The sequence below is a fragment of the Podarcis melisellensis genome (genome assembly GCF_964234715.1).
Source record: "Podarcis melisellensis genome assembly, chromosome: 7".
NCBI classification, from domain to species: Eukaryota; Metazoa; Chordata; class Lepidosauria; order Squamata; family Lacertidae; genus Podarcis; species Podarcis melisellensis.
In genome coordinates, this window is record NC_138539.1 from 27,375,682 (window position 1) to 27,401,176 (window position 25,495).

Consider the following 25,495-nt stretch of genomic DNA (forward strand, 5'->3'; position numbering starts at 1 on the left):
GAAATACTAAAACAGATGATTGCCTCCAGCTGTGGAGCCATAGCCATCATAGCCAGTAGCCACAGGTAGCCATATCTGCCATGAACCTGTGTCCCAGATCTGGACTGACAAGCCATGGGAAATGTCTCACCAGCTTTATTTCCCAGTGCTGTGCATGTGCTCTGTACTTGCATTTGTCATGTGTGGATTTGTGTGTGGTTGCTTGTGTAGTCTGTATTTGTGGTGAGTGTATGCATGCAGTACGTCGGCCATGTCCACCACTGACATGTGTCCCTCTGAGGGGTGGCTGACTATTAATGTGGTCAGTGGCTGGAGAAGTCTTAAATCTTCCCTGTGGCAGCATATCAGGCTTAAGATCAGGAGCACCCATAGATATGCCAAAACACCATTCATGACATTACACTAGCATTAGAAGGGTGCTTTGCTGGTAATGTTCTTCTAGACTTGGGAATAGAGACCTCAAGAACTGATAGGTTATTTCAAAATAAATGGTTAGTATGAACAGTGGATATTTAAGGATTGCCTTTCTACAGCTGGTGTACATTTCACTTTTATGTGAAGCTTACAGTCCTTTATTCCATCTAGTGATTGTGTGTAAGTTGACATTGCAAGTGAAGTATGAGGGGGATTTGTCACTCTAATTGTGAAAGTTACACTGATTAGCCCAGTATCAGCACCCTGTGATTTGACAACTTCCTCACAAGGTACAAGATAGGAAGCTGCAAAGCTTTAAATATGTAAGTTAAAAGGTAAAGGTAAAGGTACCCCTGCCCGTACGGGCCAGTCTTGCCAGACTCTGGGGTTGTGCGCCCATCTCACTTAAGAGGCCAGGGGCCAGCGCTGTCCGGAGACACTTCCGGGTCACGTGGCCAGCGTGACATCGCTGCTCTGGCGAGCCAGAGCCGCACACGGAAACGCCGTTTACCTTCCCGCTGGTAAGCGGTCCCTATTTATCTACTTGCACCCGGGGGTGCTTTCGAACTGCTAGGTTGGCAGGCGCTGGGACCGAGCAGCGGGAGCGCACCCCGCCGCAGGGATTCGAACCACCGACCTTTCGATCGGCAAGTCCTAGGCGCTGAGGCTTTAACCCACAGCGCCACCTGCGTCCCTAGACACAGTCTTTTATTTATTTATAAGATCATTCTGCCTTTGCTACAACATGCTAGGGCAGGCTACGACAATAAAATACAGTTATAAAAACAGGTAAAATCATTACAAACACATGAAACAGTTCCAAATGGAACAGAACCACATTAGAGGAGGGCCTTCATCCAAGAAGGATGTGGCCTGAAGGTGAGAGTTTCTTCTTAAAAGGAAATTAAAGCAGGATGTGTAAGAGATAAACGTGGCTTAGCTGAATGTGGAAAATCAGACCACATCACTGCTAATTAGGTCAGATGCTTATCAACTCTTTGTTGGTTCAGCACATGGAAGAGAGAGAGAGAGAGAGAGAGAGTATTGCTTAAAAGATCTCTGTAAAGTCTTGAATGAAATACAAAATAAAACTGTGAATCTGTGAGCGCTTCATTTAACAGTGAAGGATGAATTCTAGGACTCTGTTTACAGGGTCAGGATGGAGGGGCTACTGTTGCCCCTCCCCCAACTGCATTCTCAGGCTACATCCACACCATGCGTTTAAAGCAGTATGGTTGTGGTTTCCTCCAAAAAGAATTATGGGAGTTGTAGTTTGCTAAGTGTTCCAATAATTGCTAGGTGATTCCTGTTCATCTCACAGAGCTTCCCTTGATTGATTGTTGACGACTCTGAGAAGTATAGTAATGTACGGATGTGGCCTTAGATTTCCTGTGCTTTTAACATTGTGGCTAAAAGAAGCAAGCGTAGCCCCCATGTTTTTGTGTGTGTCAGCAGCATCCACATTGTTTCAGAACAATGCTCTCCCCATGCAGGCCTGCCTGGTACCTTTGTTACATAGGCACCAAGCAAAAACATTATTCTTCCCCCTGATCTTTGGCTAATTAAACAATCTATGGACTTTTAAACTGTGTATTGGGGGTATTGTTTTTGTTTGTTACTATGGTATGTATTTTTGTGTTTTTATATTGTAAACAGCACTGTGATCCTCGGATGAAGGACGGAATAGAAATAATGATGATGATAATAATAATAAGGAAAAAATGGGACTGCTGTTATCCTTGGCCTGAGACCTCAGCAGACATAATTGACAGTGGACTTGAGGGTGCTGATTGCCGGAAGATGCTGGGTAGTAATGTGAGGACTGTCTGCTTGGGTTGTAAAACAACATTTAAAACAACAATAACAACCCGGTTCTATAAAAATAGGTCATCCTGTCTACCAAATGGTCCTTCCATGCTGCCCCTTATTCTGATCCATAAGATATATATAATAATTATTCTTACAACCTTTCTTGCCTAGGGATACAGTCTGGAGATATCAGAGCGTGCACATTCCACTGCAATAATTGGATCATAAACACTTTATTTCATTCTTAGTGAATATTAAGAAAATGCATTGTGGATTGTTTTTCCTATGTTTGAATTGCTTCTTTTATGTTTGAAAGAAAAGCTTAACTAGATGGCACCTAGGGTAGATTGCAAATCGTCCCTAATACAAACTATGCTTGTCATTATAGGTGTGGCTACAAAAGTACGGCTATCTTCCACCAACTGACCCCAGAATGTCAGTGTTGCGCACTGCAGAGACAATGAAATCTGCTATAGCTGCTATGCAGCAGTTCTATGGCATTAACATGACAGGAAAAGTGGACAGGAACACAATCGAGTAAGTAATTGTTACTGGACTGCTCTTGCTTCTTTAAACTTGAAGTGCAATAAATTTTTGTTTTTGACCAGCTAAGATATCTCTGCAAATCCAAATGATCACTCTGAATATAAGGTGTCCCCCCCCCCTTATAACATACGTTTGGTGAAAAAATGTAGGAACGCTATAGGATATAATTGAAGTTTCAGTAAGAGTCAATTTCACAAAAGAGAGAAAAGGAAGATGAAAAACAGACATGGGAAATCAATATTTATATAAACATTCAACAGAAATACTTCACAATTTTTATGGTGGTGACAAAGCATTTGATAGGTTAGTGTGGGAAACATAAGGAGGAAGAAATTGGCTTTCATATGTGGCATAACTTTCAAAAGTAGATAGAAAATAGGCTTCTCTGTCACACATGCTGTCACCCCATGCTTTGACACTGGAAAGTTTCTTAGAACCATTGTTTGGGAAAAAGCCATCACTGAAAGCATATTTACAGTATAGGAGTGAAGCAAAAAAGCATATGTTTAGAGAAACATTGTGAGGAAATGTATGTGGTCATGTGTCATCATTTATCTGGTAGTTATGTAAACTGGAAACCTTGCACAGGCCAAAATGTCATAGGAAGGACAAAGTGAATGAATACCATTTGCTGGGAATCACAAGTGAAGAGAGTGCTACTGAACTTCCCAAATGCATGTAGTTCACCACTGTGAAAACAGGATGTAAGACTATAAGGGCCTTTGCCCGTATCTAGCAAGGTTCTTTTTTATGTTATATTCTTAAATGAAAGGCAAGCTGCTACAATTGTCTCTCCCATTCTGTCCTCCATCTCTGTCCCCCCAGATTACTTATTTTCACTTGTTTCTTCCCCAGTCGTTTGTTGCCTTCTAGATTTTCAGGATTTAGTTTATATGTTCTTTGCACAGACCTCTGTACATCAATGGCACTATTTTAAAAATGCTAATAATTGGGTAGATTTTTCATTTGCTATTGCAGTGGAGTTATTGCAAGACATAGGATTTTAGACTAAGACTGCAGTCCTGTATACCCAAAAGCAATTTTGTTTGAGTCCAGTGGGACTTTCCCAAAAATATGTAAGGTTAGAGTCTGCAGCCAATTGGTGTCAATGGCAAAACTCACTTTGTTTTTTGTGTGCAGCATCTTTATTTTTATTTATTACACATCACCTTGTTTCTACTGACATCAGATTAAGAGTTGAATCTGATCAAGCCATGATGTGAGGGGAACAACTTCTGCCTACATAATGGATCTTCCCTTCTCTCTCCTCCCCCCTAAACACTGCCAGACATCCCCAAAACTGCTCCAGAGAGTTGGTGGAACCCCAGATGTGAGGGCTGCAAAGGGGGATATGAGGGAGCAGAAATCTGTTGAGTGAACAGAAGTCGTTCCACTTGCACAATGACTTTGTTAGCTATAATGCTAAGTACTTTCACCTGGCTATTAAATTGTAAGGAGAACCAATAGATTGTCTAGTTCCTTTTAGCTTTGCATTTTTGTATGCCAACATCCCTGGACATGACCTTCTGCATTAATTTTCAGCCCAGATTTCTAAATGTTTTGAAATAAGGATGCTCAACAATTGAATCCAAGCCAGTATGGTGATTTGTGCATCTGTGTAGGGAATTTTAAGAAATCAACATGGCCATAAGACCACTTAATAGTGTAGCACTGAATTTCTTGTGATCAATCTGTAAACTAGATAGTGATCCTAGTTTCTCAAATCCAGAATGAAGTTTCCATATAAACTGTTTTGCTGCATTCAGTATCCCTGCTTCCAAGAGTTTGGTAGCAGCAACTACCACTGAGAAAACAGACTTCTTTATCTTTTCCTTTTCCATTTATAACTTTCCTTACTGCCAGTTTGCAATAGGTGATTTTCCTTTGGTGAAATGTACAGCTTCCCCCAAACTGCCACTAATGTGGCATTTAAAAGTTTCAAGCAGTTGAAGATTTGTTCTCCTGTCAAAAAGCTCATTCATGTTAGCTTAACAGAGAACCCTGTCTCTAATCTCCCTCCTGTCTATTAAATCTGAAATATGTTACTGAAATCTAGAGCTCTTAGAAGGCATCCTGTAGTTTCTCAGTCTATGGCTAAGATGATGCCTGTTGCTGGATTCTCTAAATTCCTAAAGTTCAAGTATTTCTGACCCATTCACCTTCCCTTAGGGCACCCATAAGGCCTGCTCTTTATTGCTTTTCAGTGCAATAATGCATGAGCGAGTGGAATGGAATGATTTTTCCAATCCGAGATTGGCATCAGCAGTTTCAGTAGTGTGTTTTCTGAACTGCTAAGTGAGTTGGAGGCGGAGAAGAAAATTCCATCAGCTAAAACCACCAAAAAGAATTACAAAGGAGAATTCATCCTGCTAACAGGAAACGGGAGTGAACGTACTTCTCCAGTCCTTTTGCATGGCTATTGGAATAGGACATGGAGCTATTTTAGCTCTGCTTTAGAACCTTTGAAGGCAAGCGAGCTAGGTTATTATCTCCCCCCAAACATAACAAGCCAAGTTTAACTGGTGGGCAAAGCTAGGTGGTAGAGTGGTGCCACACCAACCTCAAGTTTCCCCCTCTACCCCGTAGTAAGCAGCAGCAACAATAGGAGGTCATGCCACCTACTACTGGGACAGCATTTTTTCCAGTAGGTGCATAGAACTTCTGAATGGAGAGGAAGCCTACAGTTCCTTTCATCTCACTTGCCATGATAACCAGGGCAATCAAAACTGTGAATTCCTGCTTACAGCGATATATGTGATATCTATCTCTATCTGATGTTGGGAAAGATTGAGGGCACAAAAAGAAGGGGACGACAGAGGACGAGATGGTTGGACAGTGTTCTCGAAGCTACAAACGCAAGTCTGACCAAACTGCGGGAGGCAGTGGAAGACAGGAATGCCTGGCGTGCTGTGGTCCATGGGGTCACGAAGAGTCGGACATGACTAAACGACTAAACAACAACAATCTCTATATCTATCTATCATCTATCATCTATCATCTATCATCTATCATCTATCATCTATCTATCTATCTATCTATCTATCTATCTATCATCTATCTATCTATCATCTATCTATCTATCATCTATATCTATCTATCTATATCTATCTATCTATCTATCTATCTAATCTATCATCTATCTATCTATCATCTATCATCTATCTATCTATCTATCTATCTATCTATCTATCATCTATCTATCTATCTATCTATCTATCTATCTATCATCTATCATCTATCATCATCCATCTATCTATCATCTATCTATATCTATCTATCTATCTATCTATCTATCTATCTATCTATCTATCTATCTATCTATCATCTATCTATCTATCTATCTATCTATCATCTATCTATCTATCATCTATCTATCATCTATCATTTGGTGATGATAGCATTAGATGACTACAGCAGGTTGACTAATTTTGCTCTACTACCTTTCATCGTATCTTTGAGTATTCAGTAGTTCTCAGATGTTTGCTTTTCCAAGTGCTGATTTTTGCACCTAAAATCCCCTTAAAAAATCAAGTTGTTTTCAATTAGGATAGCCAATATAAGTTTTTTGAGAGGCAATCTTCTAGTTAAAAGCAGAATCTTCTTGATCAGGCTTAGTGCAACTTGCGATGATCATCTTAAATACTTCCTGAGCTGAGCTGCAAGCCAATTAAAAGAGCTTAAAGGAAAACTAAATCTACTAATAAACTCTTGGGAATAGATGTGCATTAGATTTATCCCTTAGTCTTATAGGTTTTAGTTTTATTTGCACCACAATCCAAAAGCTTAGTGATAGAGAGGAGTTTCTTCTGAAACCTTTTAATGGACAGACCCACAACATGTATTATTGGAATTGGTTCAAAGCTACTTTTGTAATATCACTTGCTAGCTTTTAATTTAGACCAGGATAGAAGAAGCAATGGCCCTGGAGAAAGGATGGCAATTAACTAGGGCCATCCAAACTTTTATAAAGTGATATAGGTTGAGATCCTTGGCCCCCACTTATGTAATCATCACATTGTAGAGTTGGGACTCCAACCCGCTGCAATGCAGGAGTCATAGCTAAAGTTCCCTGACATATAGTCATCCAACCTCTGCTTTAAAACCTCCAAAAAAGGAGAGTTCACCACCTTCTGAGGGCCTCCATTCTGCTCTCAAACAATATAATTTCATGCAAATCACATTGTTTGGTCGTCTCCAACTTCTCATATTGTGATGGAACGTATGGAAGCCTAACTTTTCATAGCAAGCTGGAAAAGAGAAGTGATAACATTTTGCAACCATCTGGTATGCATTTTCATCAAGACAATGTTAATTTTAAAAATGTGTGCCTCAATTAGGAACATGCTCATATGAGCAGTGTGCCTTGGCTATAGGGCTGCTGAAGTCTATATTTATCAAGCATCACCTAACTTCTCATGGTATTTTTCTGATGAAATACAATGGGTGATATCCAATTGTGGCAGCCCACATGTAATACTGTACAGCCATTCCACTAGGGTCTATCAGCCGTATTGTAGCACAACAGCCAAATCCAATGTTTGTCTTGCACTTGCAAAAGATACTATGAACCCCCTAGTGCAACTGGCGTTGTTATTGTTATACCTGTGGTGACATTTAAGCTTGAGTGCTACTACTTGTGCAACAATGTCAGCTCTCAAAATACTTGTACAATGTCACCTCTCAGAGTTCTTGTATTAACATCACATCAGATCCAATTTTTCTGCAAAACTATATTTGAGAAAGCCTGCTGGAAGGCATCCATTAGGATTCTTGACAAGCTGGACATGATGTTTCCATGCCCCCTGTAGGAGAGGCAGGTTTAGTGCAGTGAAAGCTTGCTGTAACAAACTGAATTGTTACAGACTTAATTGGACTTTCTGTTTATGGTGCCCTCAGCCTAGGGATGATATTGCTGTCTGAAATCTGCCTGGTATCTGCCTGACTTCATTTAACTAGAAGCCTGTCTCCCTCTTATTCAGAACCAGATTAAAGCATAGTAAAATCAAGGGGAAATTCCAGTCTTACTAAACTGGGAAATGATATAGATTGGATAAGCCAGAGGAACATATGTGAAAGCAAAATATTATTTTAATAAGTTTTATGTTTTGCAAGAAAAATGCCAGGTTATCTCTTTAAATTTTCTTATTTTCTTTATTCCTATTTCTTCAGCCTAATGCTTTTGATTTCCTTCTATAATGGTTTCATAAAGTCTTCCCTTTGAAAGAGGAACATTTGGAAAATCAGAATTAGCTTTGTTTCTTTGGAAGACTGCTTGCTCTATTTCAATATAACACACAAGGAATAATGCTTTGAACTGAAGATTTAGCATGCAGCCTTAAACATCTCTGCTTCTATTTGTGCAAACAGCACATACTAGTTTGTGATATTTGGCTGTTGTAGCATTTGTTATGCTTCAGTTCTCCTAAGCATTTTTCCCCCCTGCTGATGTAGTTTTAGTTTCTGACTGAGTGTGCAGGAGGGAGAAGACTTGCAAAGCACAATGTGTCTTGGATACGCCTGAAAGTATATATTTTAGATGTTTTGCATCTAGATAATCCCAAATAGAATTAAGGATAGTCTAGAATTATTATCTATCTTTGTGATCTTCAAAGTTCACAAGATCAAAAGATCCTAGTTTACCTTTAAAATTGGTAGGGCAGCATAGGAAACTATCAAGGAACAACTGCCAGGTAGGTCAGTATTAATGGGAAAAGTCGCCCAGGGTTTGAACCTGGAACTTCTGCATGCAAAGCAGGTGTTCTACCATAACCATTCCCTTCATGTATTCCTAAATATTTCCTGTGAGTCTATCGCAAACATTAAAAAACTTTTTTATTCTGGAAAGGTTATCACACAATTTAACATGGACCAGAAAACAACTATTTCACAGGCCAACTGGCCATGACTTGTTTCCTTTTTGAAAAGTGATGTTGGAAATCATCTACAATTCTGTTCACTGTGGAGCAGCATTTGATAGAAAATGGAGCAACTCTACATTGGATGTCATGGAAGTTGCTTTTATGTGAGAAACTGAGTAAACCCTGTGTGTAACTTGTCATGTGTGATTATGTGCATTCAGTTGGCAATTATCATCAGTTCCTGATTTCACTTACAAAGTGGAGGAATTGACATGGGATGATGATTATAATAATGATGCTTTAAAAAATGAGAAATACTTCTCAAATTATATGCAAAAAAGAAATCCACAAGTGTAGTAGCAACAAACAGTGGGAAGTATGCAGTTCATTAAAATGTATACGTTACTAACAAATGTAAATGTGTTCTTGGGATAAAGAGAGGGTTTGTGAAAGTCATTTACATTAAATAAGGACAGTCCTAGACAGAATGTGTCTAGGTTACAGAAATCAGCATGCAGTATATTTCTTTGCCATAGCTGTGCTTCGACATACATCATACATTGAGTCATACCTCTTGTTTAAAGCTAATGATAGTGAAGTATTTGTTACAGTGAATTGGACGATTCTTTTGACCACTGCAACAGAAAGCGAAGCAAATGCATACAAAGGCTATAGGACATGATAATTCTTTACTCTGAAGGGTAATTGAATTTGGGTTAAAATGTTCTGTGGATTATAAATAGTTCTAGTGAGATGAAAGGATATGGAATGAAACTTGAATATTGATTGCCTACCTGTGGATTCTGTCTTCTATGCTAAATCCCTCCCTTGAGCACAAAGCCCTTTACGATGGGAAGAATATTCTCTGCAAAAAAATGCCATCAAATGCTTGACAAAGCCTGAGAGCTCTTCTCAGCCATGGCTTTGAAGCTTAGGGTTGAAAATGGGCCATTTGGATTATTTACAGCCCTTGTCTGTCTCTGTAATATCTAAGGTTTTCAACACACATTGCCACTGATTTGGCTCACAGAGGGCTTGTCCAGATAGTAGCTTCCTCCGTCCCCACTCTTGGGCATGGCAACATGGCAACCTAGTTCACAGGAAGTATGCTGGAGAAAAGTAGATTCCCTTTTTATGAATCAACCCTGTAGTGCATATAGGAAGTTAAAGTCACAGATAGAAACATCTTGTGCCTGTCATTTTGGCCATGAAGATGGGAAGAAACAGTGATGGAGAGTGGGTCAGGGGATCATGGCAATTAAGCCCTTTCTTGCCTTTAACGCAGTCAGGAGTTGGTAGGAGATTTAACAGCAGTTAAGTTAAACCCTACGGCTGGCACTGTGGTCTAAACCACAGAGCCTAGGGCTTGCTGATCGGAAGGTCGGCGGTTCGAATCCCCGCAATGTGGTGAGCTCCCATTGTTCAGTCCCAGCTCCTGCCAACCTAGCAGTTCGAAAGCATGTCAGAGTGCAAGTAGATAAATAGGTACTGCTCTGGGGAAAAGGTAAACGGCGTTTCCGTGCACTGTTCTGGTTTTGCTTAGTCTTGCTGACCACATGACCTGGAAAAACTGTCTACGGACAAACGCCGGCTCCCCCAGCTAGTAAAGCGAGATGAGCGCTGTAGCCCCAGAGTCATTTGCGACTGAATTTAACTGTCAGGGGTCCTTTACCTTTATCTTTTAAAGTTAAACCCTAGTTAGTCTTAACCATAGTTTACTGTTATTGGCTGGACTTTAGCACTCGGCCACAGCAAAGATGAGAAGGAGAATAAGTTACAAAATGTTTATCCATCCTGAAATACATTGAAACGCTGAAATACATTGTCCAAGGTCATTTTCACACATGAGGCTTAAATTGGTGCTTGCATATCCTGTATATTTAAATGCAAATGCATTAAACATTTAATTCAACCCAGATTTGGACTTATTTTAATTACCATCTGCCTGTTGATTGGCTTGTTTTAATGCTTTCTGGTTTAAATAATTTAATGAGTTTAATGTAGTAAATTGTATTAGGGCCTAAAGGTGGTGTATAAATGCTTTTTATAAATAAATATACTTTAGAGGGGGGGTGTAGCTACAGTCCTGTGGCCTAATCTCAATCTCCTTAAATCTCCGTAATGGAAAGAGGTATTTCCATTACATCTGCAGTGAGTGTAAACAATGGGTGATCTCTGATTCAGATGACTTCAAAAATAATATTTTTTGAAAACAACAACCTTTTTCTCAAATAATTCTGTACTGTGTTCCAGATTTTATTTCTATGTGTAATAAATGTATGTAGAGTATTTCTAACATAGGATAATAGTTCTTGTTTTTGCTTTATCCCTTGCCTCTTTCGTTTGATGTAGTGATATCACCTTAAGGTGAGACCATCTGTCTTTTGTTATTTGCTTACTGCAATGTGTATGAGTGTGCTGCTTATTGGTGTAATAGCTGTATAGTATCAATGCATGAGAACCGCATGTTGCCCTTACATTTGTTCACGCTAAAACCATCTGAAAGATTATGGATGTCTATGTTTAGTTTTAAAGATAAATCACACCCTTTTATTATTACAAATTATAGTGCATACAATCTATAAAACACACATAATATAGTCTTATTTTAAATACAAATTAGTACATACATGCACTCTTCAGAAGACCCCTTAGTCTATCAGTCACAGCCGCTGATCAAAATAATATATCGTGATGGTCTTTTTTAGCTATCTGAAAAAGAGACCTTTCTATGCAAGTGGAAGGAAATTCCTTAAGATTTTATAGCAGGGGTGGAGAACCTATGGACCTTCTTGTGTTGTTCAACTCTGGGTCCCCTCTGCTCCAGTCAGCATGACCAATGATCAGGGATGATGGGAGTTGGAGTCCAGCAATTCACCAGGAGGGCCACAGGTTCCCCAGCCCTGTTTTATACAGATCCAATGCATCACCTAAGCTGTCTTTTCTTAACAATTGCAATATCCCGGCTGCACTTGATATGACCTGTCATTAACATTTTAAAAGCAAATCCATTTTGTAGTGCTGTGTCCTCCACACATGTTCAGAGTTAACTGTACTTGCCTAGAATTAGGTATCAAAATATATGTGGGAATTTACATTGGTGGACTTAAAAGGTAGGTTCAGTCCAGATGATTTCAGTTCACTACAATTCACTCCCTTTTGAGGCAAAAGGTCTGCAAGGTTCTGGCAGTTGTGCTTGAACAGCATTGTGGAGATAGCTATCAAGCAAGATTTTTCAAATGTCGGGTCTTTGGAGTTAGAAGCAGTTACACAACTGAGTAAGTACCACAAGGCCTACTCTTGCACAACACAAGTATGTGTGTGGCGGGGGATAGCAGAAGCCAATTGCTAAAGTTGTTCCCCTTTTACTTATCCAAGATCTAAGTCCTTGGTTCAGAAGTTGCAGGTCTTGTTCAGATTCAACACGAGTCTCTGTCTTGATAGCTGGTGGTGAGCCTCACCGTATGTCTATGCACTTTACAGGGTCAACTCTGTGATGTCTTTATTCTGAATTTATCAGTGGGGCATTGTTGTTTCTCAGCCCAGCTAGTTCAGCCTATTTGTGGGGTGGAGAAAGGACTTTTGTCTAAAAGGAGTTGGTTTCCCTTCAACCTCACTAGAAGACACCTGCATTTTTATGTTGGTACATTCTTTAAGCATGTAAGATATTAGCCATACAACAAGAGAAAAAAATAAATGTTTGCTGTGTCAGAGAAGCAGCTCCATCCTTCATTTAAATATTTAGTAAATGTTTACTAAACCCACTCCATGAGATTTTCTGTTTGCGGAACTAACAATTAGAATGCACAACTAATAATATTTCCTGAATTTAATTTGACTGAACCCCTACATCGCTGTTACTGTAAATCTGCTAACTATTGTTTGTTAAAGAAAGGATCTGTTTTCTTTAGCCCATGAATGGTTTCTTAGTAGCGTTCATTTTAAATTGGAAGCCTCTTCTTATCAGAGTAAGCATACATGGTTTCCATTGTGAGGACTCCAAAAGACTTTTCTTTATCTCTCTTGCTAGTATTGAGCTCAAAGCGCCTGTTGGACAAGAGAAAAGATAGTTCCCTCTGTATTTTGGATACCTATTCAGACTCAGTGACAGTTTCATGAAATGACAGGCTGCAATCTGACAGGGTTTGTTCACGTATACTGAAGGGCTTGTCCGTACCAAAGAACTTTCATATGCCCGGATGGACTTAGGAGATGCTCTATGTGATAAGCAGTCTCTATTCTGTTTTACCCTTTTTGTGGCTTCCTGTATAGAATGCCAGACTACAGCCTTTTTTTGGGGGGGGGAGGCTACTTGGGGCCGCAAAGCCCATACTGGGTCTAATTGTGTCATTCTTTGTATTGCGGCCATTTTACACAAATTATCAAATGGGGGAATGCATCTCTCCTATTTTCAGAGCATATTTCATTAGAATTAAAGAATTGGCAGGGAGAGTCCAGCAGCAGCACCTAAGAGAGACCATTCCACTGTCAAACATCTCTTACTGTCTGAAAGTTCTTCATGATGTTTAGTCAGAATCTCTTTTCTTGTAACTTGAATCCATTGGATTGGGTCCTAGCCTCCTGAGCAGGAGAAAACAAGCTTTCTCCATTCTCCATATGACAGCCCTTTAGATGGCTATCATATTTAAGTGTAATCATTTGCATGTAAGATTGCCTTGTAAGCTAATAAGACTCCCTCTACCTAGTGTAGGCTCAGTGAATGCTGAGGTAATCCCTCCAACTAGTGGAGGGGTTATATGGGGTATTGATAGTTGCTTGACATTTAAAATAATGGGAAGAACATCCTTTCCACGTGGTTCTCTTTCTTCTGCATTAAAACAGGATCCTTTGTACCTCTACCACCCTTATATGATTACCCCACCTAATCTAAGCCAGGGTTTCCCAAACTTTGGTCTCCAGCTGTTTTTGGACTACAACTCCCATCATCCCTAGCTAGCAAGACCATTGGTCAGGGATGATGGGAATTGCAGTTAACCTCGTTATGTCGTACTACGAAAGGTGGGGGTGGGAAGTGCCTGCCTACAGAGGCTTAACAATATCTTAGTCTTTCCTAGACCAATTTTTGTATATTGGATTGAGCTGAATGCAGGTGGATCAAGAAAGGGAGCCTTTTTGTATGCCAAAAGGGCAACAACAATAAAAACCCTCAGACTGACTTGCTTGGCTGACTTCCAGAGAAAGTCTAATATTTATCTAATATTCATTAGCTTTTTCCTTGGAAGTCAAACACCTATTCTCCCTGCTCACTTTTGATCTATTTCAGTTTTGATCAACCCTGAATTGCTACTGCCATGCGCATTCTGCAGCATGGGAGCTACTTTATCGTTGCCTGATCCTTTGATGCAAGTGAAGGCTGAAGGTGAAGAATGTGGCCATGTGGGTGGAGGTGGTTATCTTTTGGTCTTTCCCACAGAGTTTGCACCCAATTAATGCAGGGGATTTTGCCCAGGAAGTTGTTGTGCCCTTGTTCCACCGAGAAACTGTATTTTGCTAATTAAGGCTGTTTGCTCTTAGTGGAAAGAAACTAATGAGAAGCTCAATTATGTCAGAGCCTGAGACCAAACAATCCCTCTGTGTTTTTGGGCTAGAGACGAAATGAAACGAAGCTTGTTCAGATTTTTAAAAAATGACTTGAAAAAGAGAGAGACATCTAAACACAAAGGCCACAATCCTGCACCAACTTCAGCTAATTTCAGGCAAGGGAAATCAATTCTATGTCCTAATTGGATTGTATCCAAACTGTGAAATTACTTTTTGAATCAATTGCATTTTATTTGCCTGTAAATGCTCCTGTAGTTATTAGTGAACCTTGGAAAGCGAGAGCAGCTTCCTAGTGTTACATGGCTTTTTTGCAGCTCAGCTATTCACTGTTTCAGTGACTCAAAAGGAATGCAACATTAGGGCATTGTCGTTGTGATTAGGTATAATTGTGAGTTTCTAATAATGGTGGTATTCAACCCAGCCTAATGATCGTTATAGACCTTTATTATCTTAAAAGGTAAAGGGACCTCTGACCATTAGGTCCAGTCACAGACCTAATAGTAATAGTAATAGCAATAGTAATGTGTTATTATCTTACACAGCAATTTTAGTTTTCAGAGTAAGGAACACAATATATTAGGAATGCTTACGAAATTCTCCTGTCTGAATCTCTCTCCAGTTATGGGGCTTCCAAATGACTTGATTGTCAAAGTTACCTGTCGTGTGTCCTATCTTTTGATTTTTGTTCATTCCACTGCACACTTACTGTAATTTACATCAACCCCCCCCCCCCTGCATGTTGCCGATGCACATGAGTGCATTGACTCATGAGAACACAATGCAAAAAGGATTGCTTCTACTGTGCACATCATGTGCAGATTCAATCAATGCCCTGATATGCATGGGGTGGGGGGGTGAGGAGAGAGAGATCAGTGTAGCAAAAGGTGCTTTTGCTATTTTAGAAATTCAGCAAGTTAAACCAGAGGGCAGGTAGATTGAAATGTCCAGCAAAGCCATCCTGCGGCACAATAAGCAAATGAGATAGGGGGCATTTACTCATTCCTCCAATGTGCATTATATTTCTATAATATGGGTTAGAGAGAGAGAGAGCTGAAGCTCAGTGGTACAATGCATGCTTTGCATGCTCAATCCCATGTTCAATCCTGGGCATCTTCAGGTAGGGCTGGAAAGGACCTGTCAGAAACCATGAGAGCTCCTGCCAGTCAGATCACACTAAACTAGACTGATTGGGGGTGGAGGGAGCCAGCTTCCATGGTTCTGCAACTTCCATTAATAGCAGGTTTTACATATAAATCATTCTTGCTGTTGCTCTCTGCTCTCTCAAGGAGCTGCCTTCTCCCTCCAGGCACTTTTTTTTGAAATAAAAGAAACCGAAGGTAGCCATAATCAGAGCCCAGTTCACAAAGCACCATCCATTGTTGATTTCCTACTTAATTTGCACAGAGCTCCTGAATACGAAGGATCCATGCAAATCATGAACAGGTAGCAACCCCACCTACCAATCTGCTTGCTTGCCCCTTTCTGTCTCCCTGTATGGGTATTCTAATGGGATGTGCGGTTTAGAAATGCCAGCCAGGAAATAGATGTGGAAGTGTGTGGTGGGTGGGAGTCATATCTTGGAAGGGTGGAGAGAGAGAATAGCTGTTTATTAATGAAATGAGCTAGCGGTTGTCAGCTGCATTAAGAAGTTATTGCCACTGTGTGCCACTGATCTCTTCCTTTGTCTCCTTATTTGTTTAAAGCTGGATGAAGAAGCCTCGTTGCGGTGTGCCTGATCAGACACGAGGCAACTCCAGATTTAATATTCGTCGAAAGCGATACGCATTAACAGGACAGAAGTGGCAACACAAACATATCACTTACAGGTAATGAAAGCAGAGCCGTGACCCTTTCCCTTGTAAGTGCTTTAGCATTGCAAATAAATAAATAAATGCAGCTCTATTACTGAGATATGATTTGTCAAAGACAATGATGTTGGTATGCAGCTTGAAAATATTGATTTGCATGTCTTGGGAGAAAATGCTCATGAGCTGCAGAAGCAATGAATGATTTTCTGGAGTCCAAATGGTCCATGATTATATAAAGTGTTCTTTTGAAGCTCTCACTATCAAATTAACCTCTTGCCTTCCTTTAAACCTCTATGAACATCTTTCAACAGGCTTGGCAACTTTTCTGGGGAAATTGCTCAGGAAGAAGAAAAGTGGGGTCTACTCATCTAAATATGCTCACCAGGTCATGGGGGGGGCAGGGAGTGCTTTCTGGATTTGGGGGCCTTCAGGTCTATGCCAAAATGGAATTAGATTGATTAAAAACTGGCAAGTGGCTGATGAAGCATTTTCATGCCTTTATAGAAGTGTGTGTGTGTGTGTGTGTGTGTGTGTGTGTGTGTAATTCTCTTAACACTTTTAGAACATGCGTCATGGACTGGCTGGATGCAGAAGAATGGTGGGGGACAGCAGCTGGTGGTCCTCTGGGGGTACCCCCAAGGGAAGAAGGCTCAGAGCCAGGGGATTGGTGGTGGGACGCTGGTGAAATGGAAAAGAGGGAGCAGACTGGGAGGAGGACGTGTTGGAAGCTGAAGAAGCAACAGGGTTTAGTGAGCAGGAAGAGGCTGTGGTAGAGAGCAGCCCAGAATCAGAGGCAGAAGCACATTTAAAGATGCAAACAAAGAGCCAGTGTAGCTAGGAGGCCTGTTGGATGCAGTGGCTCAAGGGACTAACTCTGTCTAAGCTTGCAGAATACCCACAGGCTCCACCTTTGTTCTACAGTGGAGGCTGGTCCATTAGAGGAAATATACACTGTGACCTTTATATCTAGCCAGGGTAACTTATTTAAAGTTTGCTACGACCATCCATGTTTAAGGCTGGTGTGACAGAGGTAGATTTCAACCAAAGAATGGGTGAGCGCTGTCACCGTTACAACTTCCAGAAATTTAGGGTACTTAGATCTTTCATCACTACAAGAATGTGAATCCTTTGAACTTCTTTGCTCATCATTATTGATTGATTTTATTGATTTGTCTAGGACTCTTTTGAACTGAGTTATATTATTAGATTTAGTAGCTTCCCAGGAGAGCAGGTTCCATAGAGGAAAGACTATAGCTTAGTGAACAGAGAACATGATTTGCAGGCAAAAGGTCTTGGGTTCAATCCCTGGCGTCTCCAGGTAGGCCTCAAGCCCTGGAGATCTGCAGTATAAACAAAGCCCATCTAGATGGACTGAGGCCCTTACTTTGGTATAAATTCCAATGATTCCAAAGATCAATGAATTTTTAGTGTCAAAAACATTGCTTAATTTCATCCTAACTTCATAGGGCATTTCCTTGTTCTAGTCTGATGAGGAGTATATATAATGGGACCCTATTGCGGGTGTCGTTGTGGGTTAAACCACAGAGCCTAGGACTTGCCGATCAGAAGGTTGGCGGTTTGAATCCCCGTGACGGGGTGAGCTCGGTCCCTGCTCCTGCCAACCTAGCAGTTCGAAAGCACGTCAAAGTGCAAGTAGATAAATTGGATACCACTCTGGTGGGAAGGTAAACGGCATTTCCGTGCGCTGCTCTGGTTCGCCAGAAGCGGCTTAGTCATGCTGGCCACATGATCCAGAAGCTGTACGCCGGCTCCCTCGGCCAATAAAGTGAGATGAGCGCCGCAACCCCAGAGTCTGTCACGACTGGACCTAATGGTCAGGAGTCCCTTTACCTTTACCTATTCATGCTATTGCTCATTTTCTGTATATTTTCATTGGCATATTTTAAAAAAAAACAACCTTACATCTTTAACATGGGATATTATGAAGCTTGCTTGCAGAAGAGATAGTCCTAGAACATCTTTGCCTGAAATGTTTGGATTTTCTTTGAACATGATTAGGAAGTGGTGTTTTTGTTTTTTTTTTTGCTTGAGCAATACTCATTTGTATTTATATATTAAATTTCAAACATGCAAAGTCCTTCTTGTGTATTCTTCTGAGAAATCCTGTACAATCTTGTAACGTAGCTCAGTTAAGAAAAGAAGGGCACTGGAATAATGTTTTATGCTAATATCATAATGTGATGTTACTCATCCTAAGCTTCCAGAATAAATCAGGGTATAATCTTAAATAAGCTGTTTCCTCTCCTCCCTTATTTTAGCAGTCTCTCCCCCTTCCCTTTTAGGGACACTGATTCTGATGATTTATATTCCCTGAGTGATTTACACCCAAGTTAGGATTCTTCCCACTATGCGGTTACCAACATTGGATTTCATTTCCCATTCTATTGCCAGTCACCTTGTTTTGAGACTAAGTGCTACCAAGCTTGCTGTCTGCTTTAGATGTCTGCATCTTGAGCTGTTACGTATAGTCAGAAAAATTGGAAAACTCACTCGCTAGCTATGCCTTTTCTCCCAGATAATGAATGAATGTGATTAACTGCACACACTCTTGGACCATCTTTTGTTTCCACCTCACTCCATTGCCTATATTGTGTTTAGTTGTTTTTTCTCTGTGTCGTGTATTCCAGGCAGCAAGATTTCCCCCTGTATCTTGAGTTTACTTTGTACGAAATTGCTTTCTTAATGGGTGTGATCAATAATTCAAAGAACTATGTTGAGAATTCAGTAGCAGTTTTCAAAGTGTGAAGCAGGCTTCTCCTGTAAGGTGGAGTCTGTTAAGAAGATAAGGACCCTTCTGGGCAATGGCAAGGCTTCATTCAGTCGCAGGTCCTGTTTCCCAGAGTGGCCAGTCAGAGCTTTCCAAGGAACCCATAAACAAGGCATGCAGGTGCCCTATTAACTCTTATTCAGAGGCATACTGTCACTAAATGCGGAGGTTTAATTTAATTAGTTCATAATAAAATAACTATTGGATTGAGCACATGAGACTAATAGTGGGTCCAATGGTCAAGGAGGCAGTTTCTGCTTGTGGTGAAGAGGGAAGAAGGCTGATGGGGCTTGTCAAGTTGAGAAGGAAAACTCTGATCCAAAACCTCCACTGCCTTGCAGGATATCTTAAGGAGAAGAAAAAGCTAAGGAGTAAACCCTACACAAATCCGGAGTGAAGTCCCTAAGATGGTTGGATGGCATCTTGTATGCCTCCTTCTGGCAACTGCTGCAGCCAAGTTGGCGCCCAGCACACTGCTCTGCTTTTCTTTGGACCACATCAGTAAGGCTGAGGGGAGGGGGTGAGGTCCAGCAGCGAGGGCCTTCTGGCGGTTCCCTCACTGCGAGAAGTGAAGTTACAGGGAACCAGGTAGAGGGCCTTCTCAGTAGTGGTGCCCGCCCTGTGGAACGCCCTCCCACCAGATGTCAAAGAGAAAAACAACTACCAGACTTTTAGAAGACATCTGAAGGCAGCCCTGTTGAGGGAAGCTTTTAATATCTGAAGGACCACGGTATTTTAATCTTTTGTTGGAAGCCGCCCAGAGTGGCTGGGGAAACCCAGCCAGATGGGCGGGGTATAAATAATAAGTTGTTGTTGTTGTTGTTATCTGGGTAGCCCAGGACCTCCATGCACATGGCCAAGTCTATTGCCCTAGGAAGGTCATTTGAGTGCTACTAATGCAGCGGTTTGGACGCGGGTGGTGCTGTGGGTAAAAGCCTCAGCACCTAGGGCTTGCTGATCACAAGGTCGGTGGTTCGAATCACCACGGCGGGGTGCGCTCCCATTGTTCGGTCCCAGCGCCTGCCAACCTAGCAGTTCGAAAGCACTCCCGGGTGCAAGTAGATAAATAGGGACTGCTTACTAGCGGGAAGGTAAACGGCGTTTCTGTGTGCAGCTCTGGCTCGCCAGAGCAGCGATGTCACCCTGGCCACGTGACCCGGAAGTGTCTCCGGACAGCGCTGGCCCCCGGCCTCTTGAGTGAGATGGGCGCACAACCCCAGAGTCTGTCAAGACTGGCCCGTACGGGCAGGGGTACCTTTACCTTTACTTTACCTTTAATGCAGCAGTTTGATTTCACCCCTAGAGGTGACTAAGACTTTCAGCAAACAAACATTAGGACCATAGGCATCTGCTGAATCTACCAGAAGGGCATCCTACAGGAGTTTTGTGTTGATATCAAATGAACCTCACTGACTAGGGGGACAACCAGTGGCATCCAGTGACAATCCAACAGATGTAGATATAACTCATTGATTCCTAAGCTAACTTAATTGAAAGAACTTTCCAGAAGGAAAAATTCCCTTCCCTTCAAAACCTCTCCCGGTGGGTTTTTGTGGGTGGGGGATCTCTGCAGTGTGTGGTGGCACATGAGAGACAGCTGGGATGAGCTAATTGCCTCAGAGCAGGTAGAGATCCATTCAGTCCCTCAGCAGCCCTCTGTGCCCTATCCCACATTATTCAGGAGGGCACAAGTGCTGGCTAGGGGAGGTGCAGGCACTGTTGTAGTGAGGCAAGAATGGGAAACTTTTCCTTCTGCGAACTTATTTCAGTTAACTTATCTTTGGATTCAAGGCAAAGATGCTACCTCCTCCTCCTCCTCCTCCTCCTTCTTCAACCCCTTTTCTAATAAGCATTTCCATTTTGGACTGACCACTGCACAGCCACCTGTTGGATCACAACTCCAATCAATCTTTATGGTACAGTCATAACTAGATCATAGTTTCCAGCCAACCTGTTCAAATAGATCTTGTTGGAGCTCTTCACAGTCAATGCCATCCTGAACAATTTGGTGTCAGTCACAAAACACTGTTACAAAACACGTCTTTCTCTTGACGGGGAAGCCAATTGGTCTGAATTGCAGAAAACTGATTTTTCTGTGGGCTTCTTGGAATAGATTGACTCTGTTAGCAGTGGTGGAATTCACCTTGGTAGCTTCTAAAGTTCAACCCAGCTTTCTTCCTTGTCACTAGTATAATAAATAAGATTTTACTGCTTTTAGGAATGTTTTGTTTTGTTGTATTCACTAGTTTATTTTACTGTTTCTTCTCTGTTTTGACCCATAGTTGAAGCAGTAAAGGCTGATACATACATTTATACTTATATAAACATACACACACACACAAAATATGTGTGTGTGTAGTATGTGTGTTTATGTTTATATTTTTATATATATGAGAACAGCCTTCTGGCATCTTATTTGGTGTCTATTCAAATTGTGTAACAGTGAAAGGGATTTGCCATGAAGGAAGTCTTCCCCATACCATTGAAAATACTGTCAAAAGGACCAAAAGCTCAAAGTAGTTACCAAATTGAGAATAGTGCTTGTTGTCACAAGCTGCTGCTTTTTTTTTCTTTTTTGACAGGTTAGATATATGACTGTGGATGTCTGGGAACAACTGCATTTTAGACGGAAAGGCAAAATTGACAGAAAGGGACTACTTAACAATTTACCTGTTTATTGAAAATGGCACAAAACTATGTATTTCTCCAATTCAGCCTTCCCTGCATCTGTCATCAACAAGGCAGGCTCATCTATCACACGGAATTGTGTATATGCTTAAAATTGTGCTCTTGTGTTATTACTATTAGAGTTCATGTATCAAAACGTCACTTTTTTCTGTTTATGGCTGCAAAACGTCCTCTGCTCAAGGACAGAATTTATTTTTTTTTTGCCTTATGGCAAGGAATCTGATTCTAGAAGGGTCACCAAACTCAAAGTCTTCTGGAAATCTTTGCTTTCAGAAGATGGACATTGGTGGTTAACTGCTGTCCCACCATACCGATTATATTTACATACTACAAGTGCTTTCCCCGCTAAGTATTAGGCCCATAATTTACTGTTTGCTCTCAATGCTAAAACAGTACGTGAAATCATGACCTTATTAAAGTCAATTGGGTTTTGCAACAGATCACTTTAGCAGAGTGGAGCTGAGATTGTATTTGTTGTGACTGATTCCAAGCTGTGATTCCGACCCCACTCAGGTGTTCCACTGAAGATTTGAAGGAGGATGTCAGCCCACCCCCACCACCTCCATCCACTATGTATGTGGAAACTCAACTTGATTCTTGCTTCAAACCTCCCATTTCTTCTGGAGACAGATTCTCCTTGCTGCCCTCCTTCAAAATTTTGTAGTGTACGCCAAAAATCCAGAGGCCAGTGCTAGAAGATGGAGATGCCTGTATTCCTTTCTGCAGCAAGATGTTAAAATGAAATGAAAAAAAATCATAAAACAAAACAAAACAAAAATGTTGTGGCCGCATTTGAGCCTCATCTATTTGCTGTAAACCACAATCTCTACCTGCACTTCTTTTGTTCTTAACCAAGTACTCAGGATTAAACTACAATCTTTTGAGTAATATGGCACTCTCTGGAAATGTGTAAAAATTTTAAGAAGAGTCGCATAAAGTTGGCCGTTGCATTTCCACCTGGAGCCTCCACTTCATTGCAAGACATTTCAAGGGCTCAATTTTTGACATTTTGGGGGCTCAAGACTGGACCAGTTATTTCTGAATTCCTGTATTTACCTGTTTCTGCTTTTTTATTATACAGTTTTATTGTTTTTTACATTACTTTTGTATAAAGCTTAGGAGGTTTGTGTGTGTATCAAACAGTCTAGAAATTCTTACAAATAAATAAATTTGGGTCAAAATGCAACTAGAAAGGAATTACAATTATATAAAACAAATAACTTCTGATGGTGGCAATGTAGGACTAAAGTGGCATGGACGCTTTGGCTGCTTGTGACTGGTTGCTTATAACTGAATGGGAGCAGTGAGAAAGGGCCAAATAGCCGGCACTCACTCTCACGCAGCCTGCTTGTAGGCTAGAATACTTAACCCCTTGGCATTGTTGTTCTTAGCTAGGGCCAGCGACAGCCATTCCTCTATCAGCAGCAGCCAGCCTTGGAGGGCATCCAAAGTCTTTGGATAATCCAGACATCTGAATTACTGTTTGTTTGGATTACTGAGGAGGGCTGCGTTACTTCATCACTTGCAGACATACTCAGCTCTCCCAACTTGATTTTGCTTCTGTGCACTGAATTTTATGTGCTTTCAGGGGTATCAACTCCCCACTTGCCATTTTATGTTCTAATAGCCTTAATTAATTCCTGATCTTTCAGTGACTATGAAAGGGCTAGGTAAAACATAACAGGATTATTATTATTTTTTTTTAAATGGAAACATGAGAGCTCTATATGCACTTTTTGGAGATATGCAGTGCCTTATAATCTGGCATGATTTATAATGTTGCATCAATGAATCATCCAAGATTTTATTCATGAAAATTTTCTGCTCTGACAAAGCATCACATTTGGAGGAAATTTATATAACTGTTACATAACATGTTTGCGCTCTGGAATGTTTCCTTTTGAAATATTTTTAGAATATTCATTCTGAAGCCTTTGTCCCATATATAATTTGTTACATACTTTGGGGAAAATGTTATTCTAAAAATATTAATTTGGGGGGGGGGAGAAAAGAAACCAAGGGAGCATGTTAGGGTGAAAGATATAGATGCCTTCTGTGTGACTCTCTGGCTGTGTTTCCATGTTAGCCCAGTGGCATGCAAGTCCCAGGAACATCTCTCCTTCATGTTTGACTGAGTAATTTGAGACTTGTTGTCACACCCACTCACCCACCATGCAACAGGAAATACAATGTGATGTGATAGCTCCTCTCCATGCACGACGCAAGGCCAGATTAAGGTGGTTGGGGCCCCCTTTCTCCCAAAATGAAGCCCATGAAATAAAGGACCACAAAATTAGTTTGACTTGTGGTAACTTGAAGACTAACAACGGCTCCTTCACACCTCAGGCATTCTTATAGCCTGGTGTCCAAAAAACCCACTTGTCAATCACATCTCTGACTTCAGTCTTTGGCTAAAAAGATTGGAAGGCGGGAAAGTAGGCTGGCATATTTCATAGAAATTGCTTAGAAAATTACCTGCTCATTTTGCTTGGAAGCATTCTTTCTGGAAGGGTCTAAAGGTTCCTTCCTTCCTTCCTTCCTTCCTTCCTTCCTTCCTTCCTTCCTTCCTTCCTTCCTTCCTTCCCCTCTCTCTCTCTCTCTCTCTCTCTCTCTCTCTTTCTCTCTTTCTCTCAAAAATCAGACTCTGGCCTCCTTCCAGTCATGGGTCCTGTTGCAGTTTCTCCAGTTGGACTATTATATACCTTTTCCCGAGAGTTAGCATGGGTAGAAACTGCAGCATTGAGTTCTTCCTCTGTTTGGATGTTTCTTTTGCCAGTGGGGCATTGGGAGCAGTTCTACAGTCACAACTGGTGTTGACAGTTGTATTTTATTAGAGGTAGTTGTATACTTAAGTTACCAAGAATTGAGTCAATAGCTTCACTGTCCTTAAAAAGTACCTGTTAATTATCATGCTTTGTGTAGTGCTTCTTGGGTGGGTGCCTAGCCTGTTATCCTGTTATTAATTATAATCAATAATAAGATATAATTTGCATCTGTTTGATCAGAATGAAGTGCCATCATTTGACTAAATAATTGTAATTATTATCTAATATGAAAACAGACAGTTCTTGCCTGTCAAATAAGTTTTTGTGAGAGATGTTTATTTTTAACCAGTCGGGGAAGAGATGTAACAGTCACTTACTAATGATGCTTAAGCACTGTGTAACAGAGTGACTAAGAGACTGAGCATGACTAAGGAGGCCCCTGGTTCAAACTTTTGCCTCTGCCATGAACTCAAAAGATGGCCTTAGGCAAGCCTTATACACCCTCAATCAGCTCATCTGCAATATTGGAGGTAATAATCCTGACTTAACCTTATGTATGGATACAGCTAGGTAATACATGTGAGTATATTTAACTAGGATATGTATGTGTAGTGCTCTGAACTATGCTAATGTTAAGTGTTATTAATGCTGACTATTTCCCCTTAAGACTGATTTCCTTCCCCCAGTACGGACTGTGTCAAAACAATTCATTGCTTTTGAAGCAGAAGTGAGCAGTGTTACTAATAAGGACATTACCTTTGTTTGTTTGCAGCATAAAGAACGTCACTCCGAAAGTAGGAGATGCTGAAACCCGTAAAGCTATTCGCCGTGCCTTTGACGTGTGGCAGAATGTAACCCCTCTGACGTTTGAGGAAGTTCCTTACATTGAACTAGAGAATGGCAAGAGGGACGTGGATATTACAATCATTTTTGCATCAGGTTTTCATGGAGACAGCTCTCCCTTTGATGGGGAGGGAGGATTTTTGGCTCACGCTTACTTTCCCGGGCCAGGAATTGGGGGAGATACTCATTTTGACTCAGATGAGCCATGGACTTTGGGAAACCCTAATCATGATGGTAAGAACCCAGTTATATTTAAACAGCCTCCATTTCTATCTCTAGTACATTATGTACATACAGAACCGAAGGTTGATTGCATACCTAAATGTGGCACCCAGCAGCCACCATGGCTTCATTTCAGTGTCGGTAATGTTGCTGGCAATTGGATTTAACTTTGCAAAAGGAACGCTAGGAATC

General features: G+C 41.0%; 1 protein-coding gene across 3 annotated transcripts in view; it reads left to right on the top strand.

Moving 5' to 3' along the window:
• Window positions 1-25,495, top strand: part of MMP16 (matrix metallopeptidase 16) — a 178,993-nt gene that overhangs the window by 79,359 nt on the left and 74,139 nt on the right. For 2 of the 3 annotated variants that reach the window (XM_081919750.1, XM_081919751.1), the window contains 3 exons: window positions 2,612-2,760; window positions 15,893-16,015; window positions 25,011-25,315. In XM_081919750.1, coding sequence (XP_081775876.1) covers window positions 2,612-2,760; window positions 15,893-16,015; window positions 25,011-25,315 — 577 coding nt within the window. Of the gene's footprint in view, window positions 1-2,611; window positions 2,761-10,979; window positions 10,995-15,892; window positions 16,016-25,010; window positions 25,316-25,495 lie in introns of all 3 variants that reach the window. The other variant, XM_081919749.1, reaches the window with a different exon arrangement.